The sequence below is a fragment of the Gobius niger genome (genome assembly GCF_951799975.1).
Source record: "Gobius niger genome assembly, chromosome: 15".
Taxonomy (NCBI): domain Eukaryota; kingdom Metazoa; phylum Chordata; class Actinopteri; order Gobiiformes; family Gobiidae; genus Gobius; species Gobius niger.
Window position 1 is genome coordinate 3426327 of NC_136866.1, and position 13638 is coordinate 3439964.

At 41.1% G+C, this 13638-nt stretch overlaps 1 protein-coding gene across 6 annotated transcripts in view; it reads right to left on the reverse strand.

Moving 5' to 3' along the window:
* The window catches only part of cdc42bpab (CDC42 binding protein kinase alpha (DMPK-like) b), a 136691-nt gene extending 132898 nt beyond the window's left edge, over nucleotides 1-3793 (reverse strand). For all 6 annotated transcript variants that reach the window (XM_079571777.1, XM_079571774.1, XM_079571773.1 and 3 more), the window contains exon 1: nucleotides 3605-3793. In XM_079571777.1, coding sequence (XP_079427903.1) covers nucleotides 3605-3782 — 178 coding nt within the window. In that variant the 5' untranslated portion in view covers nucleotides 3783-3793. The remainder of the gene's footprint in view (nucleotides 1-3604) is intronic.
* Between the last annotated feature and the right edge of the window lie 9845 nt (nucleotides 3794-13638).

A 13638-nucleotide genomic window follows, 5' to 3' on the forward strand; every position in this document is an offset into this window, starting at 1 on the left:
TCGATTAATCGACCGATTATTTTTACGATTAATCGATTGGCTGTGAAAGGTGCATGTAAATTGTATTTTTTTCAATTTTGTTATCACATAAAGCTAAAGCGGCGCCGCTTGAGGACATGTTGATGGAGTAAACTTAAAGTAAACGTTTGTAGGAGGCTCTTTGTGCTAATTCTGCTTTCTGATTGGACGAGACAAAGACAGATGTTTATGAAATTTACGATGTACAAAACACTGCAGACCCTCACTTTAAAAAACAAAGTAGGTTTTCATCCAAAATACATCATTGTCATGTCTTTTTTGCTCAATTTTAGTCTGTGTTCACTAGAAAACGATTAATCGATTACTGGAATAGTTGACAACTATTTTAGTAATCGATAAGTTGTCGATTAATCGATTAGTCGTTTCAGCCCTATTATAAGGCACTAGCGCTAACTCACATATAAACTGTCCTGTGTGCACTATATTTTGTCTTTATTACATTATTGTTTGATGTGTGACTTGTGCGAATTAATTTTGTAACTAATTGATACAGAAACATAATCATTTTTGGTAAAACTGCTGTTTACTCTAAGTTGCTATGAAGTTGCATTAAGGGTTTGGCTTTAGATCAATGTTTCACTTCAGCCAAAACCCTTTTCAATTGTTTCAGTGTTTTCATGTTTTGTCGTCGATCGTGTCTGTGTGAAGATACTGACTGAAATAAACTAAACTTAAACTTTACTGGAGCTTCAAACACTCTGACAGGGCGGTAGAGATGGCTCTGCAGTGGGATCTGAAGGCGTCTGGACCGTGGGCGTCTAAAGATGGTCCCGGTCCACAACTGAGGCGAGGCCACAGTGACACAGCTGGGCATCGGCGAAAGAAGCAGGAAACAGGACGCGCGGGACGGGGGGAATAAAAGGAGGAAAAAGGCACTAAATCCAGTCACTTCCAGGGGTTTCGCGGAGCCATGGGCCACTTTGGCACGTTTTACAAGGCGGGCCAGATGGTGGGCACGCGGCCACAGCCGAACGCTAACGCCGTTTGAGTGTTTTACAGCCGCGCATGCCAAAAGGATGACTGCCGGAGGAGCTCGGGCATTACTGTATTTGGTCACTTCATCAGTACACGTTTTAAGTAACGCAAGAGATGGAGCGGTGTTGTTCGGGAGGTGAGCCATTGACCAGGGTAGAAGTTAATCACTATCATCGACTTCAATAAATAACACATAAACGATACATTTTTAGGCTCGATATTTATCGCCTGTACATTTATAAGCATTTTCCTCTTGTTTTTTCTTGTAAAACTTTGAGTTCTAACAGAAGCAAACTGAGCTACATTATATTTCATGTTGATTGCAGCTTGTGTGGGATTGTAGGATACGATGAGGAGAGTTGACTGTATCTAGTATCGTTAGAGTCGATAATATCGTTTATCGCGATACTTTCCTGGCTCAATAAATCGAACTTCAAATGGTCTATGTGGAGCGGTGATATTTCCGACAGTGAATAAAGAAATGTCCACTGATCTCACTTAATCATGTGGCACTTAGGGCGGAAACTAACGATTATTTTGTAATCGATTATTTTTACGATGAATCGCTTGGCTGTGAATGGTGTAGGAAAATGTTATTTTTTCAATTTTTTTTATCACATTATAGCTTAAGTGGCGCTGTTTGAGGATGTGTTGATGGAGTAAACTGAAGGGAAATGTTTTTTGAAGGCTCTATTAATGAAATTTACAATGTACAAAACACTACAGACCCTAAATATAAAATCAAAGTAGGTTTTTATCAAAAATACAACATTTTTATGTCATTTTTGCTCCATTTGAGTCTGTGTGAACCAGAAAACGATTAATCGATTACTAAAATAGTTGTCGACTATTTCAATAATCGATTAGTCGTCGATTAATCGATTAGTCGTTTCAGCCCTAATGGCACTACTGTTCTCACTTAGTGCAGGAATTGGTTTCAATCAGGGCTGCACCAAATGTCTTTCAAGAACAATATACTGTAATTGTGATATTTGTCCAAAAACAACTAAAGACAGTGAATTTTACTACATTTAAACCAGGGGTGTCCAAAGTGCGGCCCGGGGGCCAAATGCGGCCCTAAGACCAATTTTTGGTGGCCCTCTGCCTTCTTGCTGAATCGGGACACATCATCAGAGATAGTCCTTTTTACTTGAAATGTAATAATTCTACACAATTCTAACCAAACAACTAACCTTTTACTGTGAGACAGAGCTGCATGAAGGTTTTGAGCAGAAATAAAGGTGTGGGCGCAATTTAAACCTCTGCTAGTCAAAGGTTTTGCAGCACTAACCACCGATCTATGGCCCTTCACCCTGTGTACGCTTCAGTATGCGGCCCCACAGGAAAAAAAGTTTGGACACCCCTGATTTAAACAATCTTATGGAGACTTAAATGGGTGCGATTGAGAAAATCATGTGTAATTGAACTTTTGAACATTCTGCTACTACCAAGCGTGTTTGTTTTAGACTGTGGTGCCATGAGAAAGTGGTTAAATCTCTCACTTCTTGTAATAACGTCAATCTTTCAAAATATTGTGCAGCCCTTGTTTCAAAGCTGAAACAGCCGCCAAAATCAACCTAAAATATTCCCTTATTATTATGCTAAAACTGAATTTCAGGTACCAACTAGTTCCCAAGGAATGACAGGCAGGATTAAAGCGATGGGTTCGGCTACATAAACAGACATGTTTGAAAGGCTATACTTTTGTCATAAACTGTTACCCAAGAATGTCCTGGGACATTTGTCAAAACTGTCTTTCCCTTTTTCATTTCACCGCTCTCATTATTAATTTGCCTGGCTGTGCGCTCCTCTCTGGGTTTTAAAAAGAGAGCCAGGCAAAGGCAGGCAGAGAGGCATGCTCCAGCAACAAACTGGGCCTCTGCGTCACACAGGAGGAGGAAAAAAAAGGGTTGAGTTGTTCACATTCCTGCTTCATGCACAAACTAAACCCTGGATGTCACAGGCGCTCACAGTTGCACCAATGATTGAGCCGTTTGCCTGTGTGGTCCCTCCGTATCCCACCTCACCTTTCGCCTTCACCGTTGGGGCACGAGCTCTTCCCCTTTACAACAACCCAATCAAAATGTCCAATCTTTGCCTCAAACTTTTCTTTCCCTTTGCATCAGATAAGGCTGCAGGCGGCTAAGCTAGGCTATCAACAAGCCTTTCAACCTGCACACACACCCATGACAAGCAAAACAAACCACGGCATTCAAAGCAGACCTGAGAGGACAAGGCCAAGTGTTGTGTTAGTTAAAAAAGTGTGCACGCTCATACACTAAGACATGTTTGAGAGCTTTCCTGGCTTCCTATCAAACTGTGAGTGTCCCTTTCGCTTCTGTGCGTCTTCCACTGTGGCACCTACTAAATCCAGTGATGTTTCTTTCCATAACATATAAAAACAAAAGAAAAAGCAGGACCTCGCATTTCCCATTGCCTGGGCTTTGACAAGAGAGCAGGGCAGGCCAGAGTGAGCCCCACACTGCTACTATAAAAGGAATGTGTTTGGGGGGGGAGGAGAAGGGAGGAAGGGCCGCCGCCGCACCGTGAACCAACATTACGCACGCATTTCCAGTGTCGTTCTCCTTACCCCAATCCAAAAACTCCAAGATGTTCTTCTCTCTCCTGAGCGGGGAGTTGTTGCACTCGTCGTAGAGGCACACCAGGATATCCAGCAGGGTCTCCACGCTCAGGCAGTGGCCGTTGGAGTGAACCGGCCCGTCCATAACGAGCTTCTCCAGCTTCTTCAAACGCACCTCTCCCGACATGGTGTATTATTCCCGGTGTGTGGAGGTGATTATACAAAAGAAAAAAGATAAACAACTCGAAAAAAAGAAAAAGAGGGGTTCTTGTTGATAGGGTGGCCCCACGCAGTTCAGAGGGAGGGGGAAGAGTGGCTCAAGCTCCCTTCAATTTGTCCTGGAAAATAAAAAAGGAAAGGAAAAAGTTTGGACTCGCCGCAGCTAATTCAACATAGCGTTTGCTGCGTTTTGCTTACATGGAAAAGATGTGCACTTTCCCATTGTGAGAGCCCCCTATGTATAAACAAATAATGATATAAAGAAGAAGTGGCCACAGAGTCGACCCAAAGCCGCTGCTGCTGCTGCCCCGGGCCGGTTGGATTTCCCCCTTGCCCTTCCTGCTCTTTCCTCCAAGTGGGGGAAACAGTTCTCCAACAACAAAACAAAAACAACACAGTTCAACGCGGATCAGCAAAGCCCCCCGAGTCCGTTTCGCGGATCCATTCTTTTGCAGCGAGCCCGGGGAAGGAAGGGAGGAAAAAACAAAAAAAAATGCAGGGCAGATCTGCAATGCTACAAAAGCCCCAGCGCCCCTCCTCTGCTCCAGGAATGAAGGGCGACACACACAGGCTTAGTTAGCAGCCTGTTAGCTTTAGCCAGGGGAGCCCGAAAGCAGCACGAACGTCACTTTGTACGCCGCCTTACGAACATCTCCGCGTCCGATCTCAGTCAAAAAAGCGCAAACCTTGTCCGAAGAAACGGCGTCCTCTTTCTGTGCGTAAAGGGTTTTCCCACGACATCCAAGTGTGGTGGTGGTTGTAGGGGGGGATAAAAAATACCTCCTCGTTTCCCCCCCCCCCTTCAAAGTGCTGTTTTAAATCCCATTCCGCAGAACCCGACTGTCTGTCTGTGTGTGAGTTTGCAGGAGAGTTTATCCGCGTCAGGAAACGCGCGGCGCCGACGAAGGTTATACGCGTGGAACATGGAGGGACACGCCGCGCTCTCCCCGTGTCGTTCTCGCTCGTTTCCAAACACAGGACGCACTGGATAAGTAAATTCCCCCCCCCTGCTCTCTCCTCGCCTCGCTTCCTCCCCCGCCGGGTCGGACGCTTCTCGCCGTCTTTTAGCACAGTCAAGCCACCAGCAAGCCTGGCTCCAGAGGCTCTGCGGAGGGAGAGATCACCGGCGACGAAGCCCTCCGCGCGCTCGGGATTGTGGGAAAAAACGGGGACGGGGGGGAGAATGTGAATGAATGAAAACGATCCAGTGATGCTCTGCCCAGGAAATTAATAAATAAAAATCATTAAAAAAATAAAATAAAAAAGGATAGTAAATAGTAAATTACAAGCCATGTGAAATGTAATTGACAGAAAAAAAAGGAAAAAAAAATCAAATATACTTAAACGTAAAGTGTATATGACAGGTTGTAATGTTTTTTAAAAGATCAGTTTTATAATTATATTTTTTTTAAGTTGTTTTTATTTGAACGATACAGACGGCGTCTCCGGAATCGCCCATATATGGTCATTTTTTGAAAACAGTTTAATTTAAATTTTCTCTAATTATTCAAAAACTACTGTAACAAACGCTGAATTATGAACGTACTTTTCTGCTAAATAATGATACAAAGACGTGGGGAGGAGCAAAGTGGTTCGACGGCCCATAAATACATGAATAACGGAGAATGCTAACTTGATGCTACGTGTTAGCGTCGGGCTAATGCTAACGGTTAGCTCGCGCTTGCTACAACTGACGTTTTTTTCACTTCTACTGAACAATCTGCTGTGAGAAAATATCCATATGGGCCCGATTTACACTTGACTTTATTTATGTGATAAATAAGTTGATATTCCACCAGAAAATGGCTAAAAAGAGTGGAAAATTGTGTTTCTCTAAAGATTCTATTTTCCCCCTTCTATGACGAGATGCCGTCTGTATCTTGAATCAGGAAGCTGCAGAATTTAAATGCCAGCTGTGGTTCAAACTCATTCCTAGCTTTTCTAACGTATATGTGGCGCACTGATTCTTCACAGGGACGAGTTTATCGGCACTTTTGTCAACTTGCAGAGTCACAGAAACGCTACAAAACTAGCCAACAAGTTCATAACGTTGTTCCAAATCTAAATTATATGTAGAGGCAAGTGTCTGAGTTTTACATTTAAAGGAGGACAAAGCAAAAAGAAAAAAATCAGGTATAGCAGCACCTTGAAGTTAAAGGGACTAAACTGAGTTTAAAAATGCTACAATGATGTATATTCATCCCCCTGCATGTTCCAGCAGACCTGTTCACCACAACTGCCTTGCTGTTGTTGTTAATTTGGTCCGAAGTGCCGTCATGCACGAGCTTAATATAGCAGCTGCAGTTGTGCAAAAGACCTGAGGTGGCAGTAGTGAGCATAAACATGACCAACTTGCGTCTAGTCCCTTTACTGACAGGAAGTGACATATAGAGGTAAAGTTTGACTCACTCATGCAAGCAAGCAGTAGCAGTAATTATTTTTATTTTATTTTATTTTATTTTATTTTATTTTATTTTATTTTATTTTATTTTATTTTGTTTTGTTTTGTTTTGTTTTGTTTTGTTTTATTTTATTTTATTTTGTTTTATTTGATTTGATTGTATTTTATTTTGTTTTATTTTATTTTGTTTTATTTTATTTTGTTTTATTTTGTTTTATTTTGTTTTATTTGATTTTGTTTTATTTTATTTTATTTTGTTTTGTTTTGTTTTGTTTTATTTTTTTATTTTATTTTATTTTATTTTATTTTATTTTATTTTATTTTATTTTATTTTATTTTATTTTATTTTATTTTATTTTATTTTATTTTATTTTATTTTATTTATATATCTATTTATATATGTACTTATTTTTTTTTAATGTATTTATTTATTTTAATTCCCCATCCCTGCGCATGCGCCCTCCGCCATCTTTGTCGTCCCGGCGCTGGTGCTCGGTTGCGATCTCTCCGCCTCTTGCAGAGTCTCTGGCTCGGGCTGCAGGCAAAATCCCAGCTCATCATCATGGCGCCCGTCACAGCATCTGCTACGCGGAGCGGTGGAAGCGGCCGGTGGGGGCTGTGAGAGTGTTGTGAATGGAAACTGCGGGCTGTCTGTCAGGCCCGGGCCGCTGCTGGTGGTGGAGGAGGAGGAGGAGGAGGAGGAGGAGGAGGAGGAGGACACGATTCTGGGATCTTAAAGGAGAAATGCAGGTGTTGCCTTAAGTGACTGGAAACAAGAGAGTTTGGGATTGAGCTGAAACTTCATGAGCAGATGTGTTCTGTGCAGGAACATTTAAGGGCAGCACCATCTCCAGACATAACAATCACAAGTCGAAACACCCTAAGAAGCCAAAAATAAGTAGCTCTCACCACATCAAATTCTGTATAGCTGTAGTGGTGGAAAACTGCTGAAGCTTATTTTGAAAAGTGACCTCCTAAAACTTTCATATGTGTAAAAAAAAAAAAGGAGGTGTTGTATTTTACTTTGTTCCACCCTTTACTGCAAAATCATAATAAGCCTAGTCCAGTGCACAGGGGCGGACTGGCCACACGTCCATTCTGGAAGAGCACAGAAGGGCCACTCAACGCTTTACCCAAATCTAAAAGCTAAAAAGAAAAGCATCAAAATAGCGAGGAAAAAGAGGATGAAAAGTCAACAAAAACGTGAGAAAAACACAAACAAATGATAGAAAGAAAATATGAATGAAAAAAAATCAACAAAAATATGACAAAAATGGCGTGACAAAAAGTTACCATCACTTTTGTGGGTCTTAGCTTTCCTTTTCTCTCTCAAGTCGAAAAGCTTTTAGATTTGGGTAAAGCCCAGTATAAAAAAACATGAATCTAAAAGGAATTCCGTGGAGTATGGTGCACCACAAGGTTCAATTTTGGGACCATTATTATTTATTATTTATATTAATGATTTTGCTTCTGTTTCTACGACCACCTTTCCCACTCTTTTTGCTGATGATAAAAATAAAAAAATAATAATAAAAAATCCGAACTGGGGAAAATGCACTCGGTTAAGGCGGGCGGTAAGAGGTTAAAATATGTATTTGTGGAAGTGTCACAATTACGTTAATTTGGGCCAGGCTGGTCAGAGTCCAGGGCTGTTTTTCAGTCCCAGTCCGCCCCTGGGTGTGCAAGTTTGTGTCGTGGAGGGCCGCGTTTCGTCATTGTCAAAACGCCAAGGGCCGAAACTCACAATTGTAGCCAAAGTAAAGCACATTTTGTATTAGTTTTATATAACTTAATGCGGTGTTTTGCTGGAAAATGTGAACATTTTGACAGTATTTTCCACATTTTAGAGTACTTTATCACGTATTTGGGCTCTGATGAATTAAATAATATTTCTTGTGGGCCAAAAGCTTTATGCTGGAGGGCCGGATTTGGCCCCCGGGCCTGACGTTGCCTACCCCTGGCCTAGTCCAAAAAGGTTCATTAGATCTTGTAGTAATATGTTCCAGACCTGTGTGAGTGCTTGAGTACCCCCTGGTGTCCCTGTACCCATTGTTGTGGTCGGAAAACACCTCCACAAAGCTTTTCTGATGCTGAATTTGCAGTGACTAACAAAAAAAAAACAAGTTCCTGTCATGACCTGGATGAAGGTGCAAGGTGAGGTCTTTCTGAATTCTGCTCAGGAGGACAATGTCTACGTGGAGGATAATGCATCAGCCAGGAAAAATCCAGTTGGACTTTAGATTGTAGGGCTGCTCGATTATTGAAAAAATAATAATCACGATTATTTTTGTCATAATTGAAATCACGATTATTCAAACGATTATGTGTTGCCTTTAAAAAAATCCATCAAAAAAGTGACAAAAATCCAGCAAAAAAATTACAAAAATTCAGCAAAAAAAGACAAAAATCCAGCAAAAAATAACAAAAATCCAGCAAAAAAATGACAAAAATCTATCAAAAAAATCCATCAAAAAAAATTACAAAAATTCTGCAAAAAAGTGACAAAAATCCATCAAAAAAAGACAAAAATCCATTAAAAAAAATGACAAAAATTCAGCAAAAAAGTGACAAAAATCCAGCAAAAAAATGACAAAAATCCAGCAAAAAAGTGACAAAAATCCAGCAAAAAAAATACAAAAATCCATCAAAAAAACACAAAAATCCCAAAATTAAAAATTAGAAAGAAAAAAAGGAAAAAAATAGAAAAATAAATAAAAAATAAAATAAAAAATATTATTGATTTTTTGCGATTATGCTAATTTTGTAATCGTTTACTGTTGTAATCAAAATCGTAATCGAATTTCGATTAATTGCACAGCCCTATTAGATTGTTTTGCTGTGAGGCAGAGGCTTAAAGGAACAGGCTACCGTTTTTTCCATACGTATGTTCTTACCTGAGCTTAGACGAGTTGATGTGTACCCGTCTGGTCTTTGTGCGTGCCCTCAAAGACCAGACGGGTACGTATCAACTCGTCTAAGCTCAGGTAAGAACATATCTCAGTGTGGAAGAACTGTGGCCTGTTCCTTTAACCGCTATGCCATCACAGTTCCATTCATAAGATCAGTTGTTCAGGACTGATTGTTGGCCTCCCTATTTATTCTCATTCTCTCATTGGCGTTTACTCTCCTCTCATATAATCCCTGTTTCTACACACAAAGTCCAAGCTTCTGTTTGCTGCTTCTGCATATTGGATGTAACATGTATTTTTTTTCCCTCCAAACAATGAAAGAGGAGAGAGTAAATGAAATCTTTAAACTTTTTCGATTACATTTCGAGTTTCTAGGCACGGCTCACAACTTTGCAGGGGTTACTTTTCAGGGTCGCTGTCACAGAAATGCTGGAAAACGCGCCCGCAAGTCCATATAATCTTTTCTTTTTACCACTATTAGGAGAATCAAGAATGGAAAACATCAGACAACCTTTTTTTATTAAGTCAACCGTGACCATAGATTTATTTTTAGTTGTGACAGAGAAGTGGAGGGAGATAAAGACTGGAGTTTTCTTTTTGTTGTCTCTTCAAATAGGACATTTAGTTGAGTTTATTTGAGCAACAGATGCATACAGGTATAGTATACAGAATATACAAGTATTAGTGCTGCTCAAAGGGAGTAGGAAGAAGTTAGTTATAACTTATAAGGCCCTCCCCCTCCTTTCAGACTTACACAACTTAAACTACTGCTCACGGCACAATCATTTTTAATGTATATTTAGGCTTTAACCATGAGATCTATGCAGCAATTCCAGACTGAGGAATTAAATCAACAAACGGCTCCTTTTAGCAAATCCCAACAGTAAAGTAATAGTTCATGACATTCTTGTGTTGCTCTTGCATAAGGTTAAAGGTGCTCATGCTCATCACAAAATAAATCCGGATTCATAACATACTTCTCATTAGGAGGAGGTGGACCGTTTCAAGTACCTGGGTGTTCACCTCAACAATAAACTGGACTGGTCCCACAACACCAACACCCTGTACAAGAAGGGCCAAAGTCGCCTCCACCTTCTGAGGAGACTGAGGTCCTTCTGAGGAGACTGAGGTCCTTCTGAGTCAGGACTCTTTATGACTCTGTGGTGGCCTCTGCTCTCCACTACGCTGCCGTGTGCTGGACCCCGGGCCGCACAGAGCGGGACAAGAACAGACTGAACAAGCTGGTCAGGAGGGCCAGCTCCGTCCTGGGCTGCCCCCTGGTGGACAGGAGGGTGTTAGCCAAGCTCACCTCCATCATGGACAACACCTCCCACCCACTGCACGGGACTGTAGAAGAGCTGAGCAGCTCTCTCAGTGGCAGACTGAGACACCCTCAGTGCAGGACGGAGCGCTACCGCAAAGCCTTCATCCCCACTGCTGTCAGACTGTGCAATAAGACTGTGAAGTAACATATGCAATAATCTCTGTATCAGCTGCACTTTATTAACTCTGAGTGATCTTCTTGAACGCCGACTGTAACAAGTGAATTTCTCCTTTGTGAGATCAATAAAGGATTATCTTATCTTATCTTATCTTATTATCGGATCAAAATAAAGAAGAGTTTTGCAGACTTTTCCAGTATTTGCTTTCTGTACATTATTTTAAATTGTCCTACAGTTGAATGCCTTTTTAAATCCTCTTCTAATGAGTTCCAGAGGTCGACTCCACTTCCTGTAACAGACAGACTTTTTTTGTGTCGTGCGGGAATATTTTTTCTTAAGATTCATTCTCCTTCTCAGGTTCTAACCCCCATCATGGTCTGAAAACACAGTGGGTTGGTGAGCTCCCTATATCCGACTTTGTGGATAATTCGTAAGGCCTTCTTTTGTAATTCATATAAAACATCTGCATTGCTTTTATACGTGTTCCCCCAGATTTCCACGCAGTCGGTCAAGGTAAGGTCGTATAAGAACTGTACATGAAGCAGGAGGGCCAGTCTTCTTTGGCGCCTGCACTGGAGTTCATTAACCCATGTGCCAGGAGTGCAGTGAAGTGTGTTGTAATGTTATGTGTCATTTCAATCCATTATGAACTATACAAAGCTAATAGTTTCTTTTTGACAAATATCATTCAAGTGCAGGCTTGAGTTGAATCTGTTTTTTGTAGAAGGTTGTGTGTGTATCTGGCAGGGCTATATTTGACTAAATGGCGCCCTCTACTTGTTAAAGGTGGTCATTATCCGTCAAACACTCCCATCACGGAATGTGTATTTTAGAGTTTTGGATCTCAATGATTTACGCAGATCATTCTCAACTCCTGAGCTATATACATGTTCATACCATGTGTCCAAAGACTGACTCAGATTATTTCCCCCCCACTTTGTTACTTTGTTATTATGTTGTAGGATTGTGTGATAGTCAGCTGGGTCAAAAGCTCAGCCAGCAATTTCCACCTATATCCTAAACCAGGGGCGGACGGGCCATGTGTCCATTCTGGAAGAGCACAGAAGGGCCACCGGCTCTGGGGCCACCGGTCTGACCTCTCACTTTACCTTAACCTTACCCCCGGGCGTGACCGAGCTTTACCCAAATCTAAAAGCTTAAAAGAAAAGCATCCAAAAACCAAAATGTGCTGGAAAAGCAACAAAAAAGTGACAAAAACACAACAAAATGTGACGAAAACGTGACGACAAAGCGATGAAAAAACTACAATATCATGAAAAACCCCCCCCGAAAAACAAGAGACGAAAACACAACAAAAAAGTGACGAAAACGCAAGGAAAACATGACAAAAATGCAGCGACAACGTGACAAAAAGTTACCATCACTTTTCTAGATTTTCACTTTCAAATGAGGCGTTACAGTGTTGCTCTCCAGTCAAGAAGCCTTTAGATTTGGGTAAAGCCGAACTGGAGAAAATGTGCTCGGTTCAGGCGGGAGTTAAGAGGATAAAAGAAAAGCATCCAAAAACAAACATGTGCTGGAAAAGCAACAAAAAAGTCAGACAAAAACACGACAAAATGTGACGAAAACGTGACGACAAAGCAATGAAAAAAGCGATGAAAAAACAACAATAACATGAAAAAAAAAACCCCGAAAAACAAGAGACGAAAAAGTGACAAAAAAGTGACGAAAACACAACAAAAAGCCACAAAAAAGTAATGAAAAAGCAACAAAAACATGACAAAAATGTAGCGACAACACGACAAAAAGTTACCATCACTTTTCTAGATTTTACCTTTCATATGAGGCGCTACAGTGTTGCTCTCCAGTCAAGAAGCTTTTAGATTTGGGTAAAGCCGAACTGGAGAAAATGCTCTCGGTTAAGGCGGGGGGTCAGAGGTTCACGTATGTATTTGTGGAAGTGTCACATTTACGCTGATTTGGGCCAGGCTGACCAGAGTCCAGGGCTGTTTTTCAGTCCCCGTCCAGCCCCTGAGCCTAAATCTCACACTTAAAGACCTTTATGATACTGTAGCATTAACACATCCTATATCCTCATGATTTGTGAATTTTACTCGGAGCCACAGCATTTTTAACATGATATATTGTGACTGATTTGTTTAGTTTACTAATGTACAGTATGTAGTATTAAATATACGAGTCTTAATCTCAGTGGAACTGTTATGGTTAAAAAAAATATAGTACATGTGAAAGAAACAGCAGGTAGGGAGGAAAGACATCCACAGCTCTTAACCAGTGTGCTATAGATTTAAAAAAAAACTGTACAGTGAAAAAAGGAAGATAGATACGCACGTACTATATTCAGTGGGATTATTTGCATTTACATTTCAAAATAAAGAGAGGGTGTTTGATTTTAAAGGCCCCTTATTATTCAGCTAAACTTGCTGTTTGAGGTTTTACGCTACAATGTCGGTGCTGACAAGCTGAAGCTTCTGCCTCCTCCTTTTGAGCATCACATCCACGTTATTTATTTACCTGTTCACCCACGCATGTCTTTGGTTTCGATCGCTGTGCTTAACTCTGTTCCTGTGAAGAACTTCGTGGAACTCAGATGCTCAAATAAAAAAGAATGAATTGAACTGAATTGGTTTGCCTGTCTGTCCTTACACCTAAACCTGGATCAGAAAGATGTCCTTGGTGTTCCTCACGGCTGCTCCCAATGGGACATAAAGTAGCGATATATTAACGTTCGCATTCGCAATTCGCATTTAAATCTTGACTCAACTTTACCCTCACTGATTTCCGTGTGTAAAGTTTGTAATTCCATTAAAAAGGTGAAACCAGCCCACTTATCGCTGTGATGTCATTGATCTCTAGAGCCTTCTGTCTACACGAAACTTGGATTATGCTGATGACCCATCACTTTCATTCACTCCTAATCCCCATTAGTTGTCATTACATTTTCATATCTTTAATGTGTACAAGGGTGAAAGGGCCTGTCTGCTGTGGGACATCAGAGAACCATTCATGAAGCCATTGAAACCCAGGAGCACAACGGTAACGATCGACACAGCAGGTACTGGGGCTTCACAGGGTGGGGGGGGGGGGGGT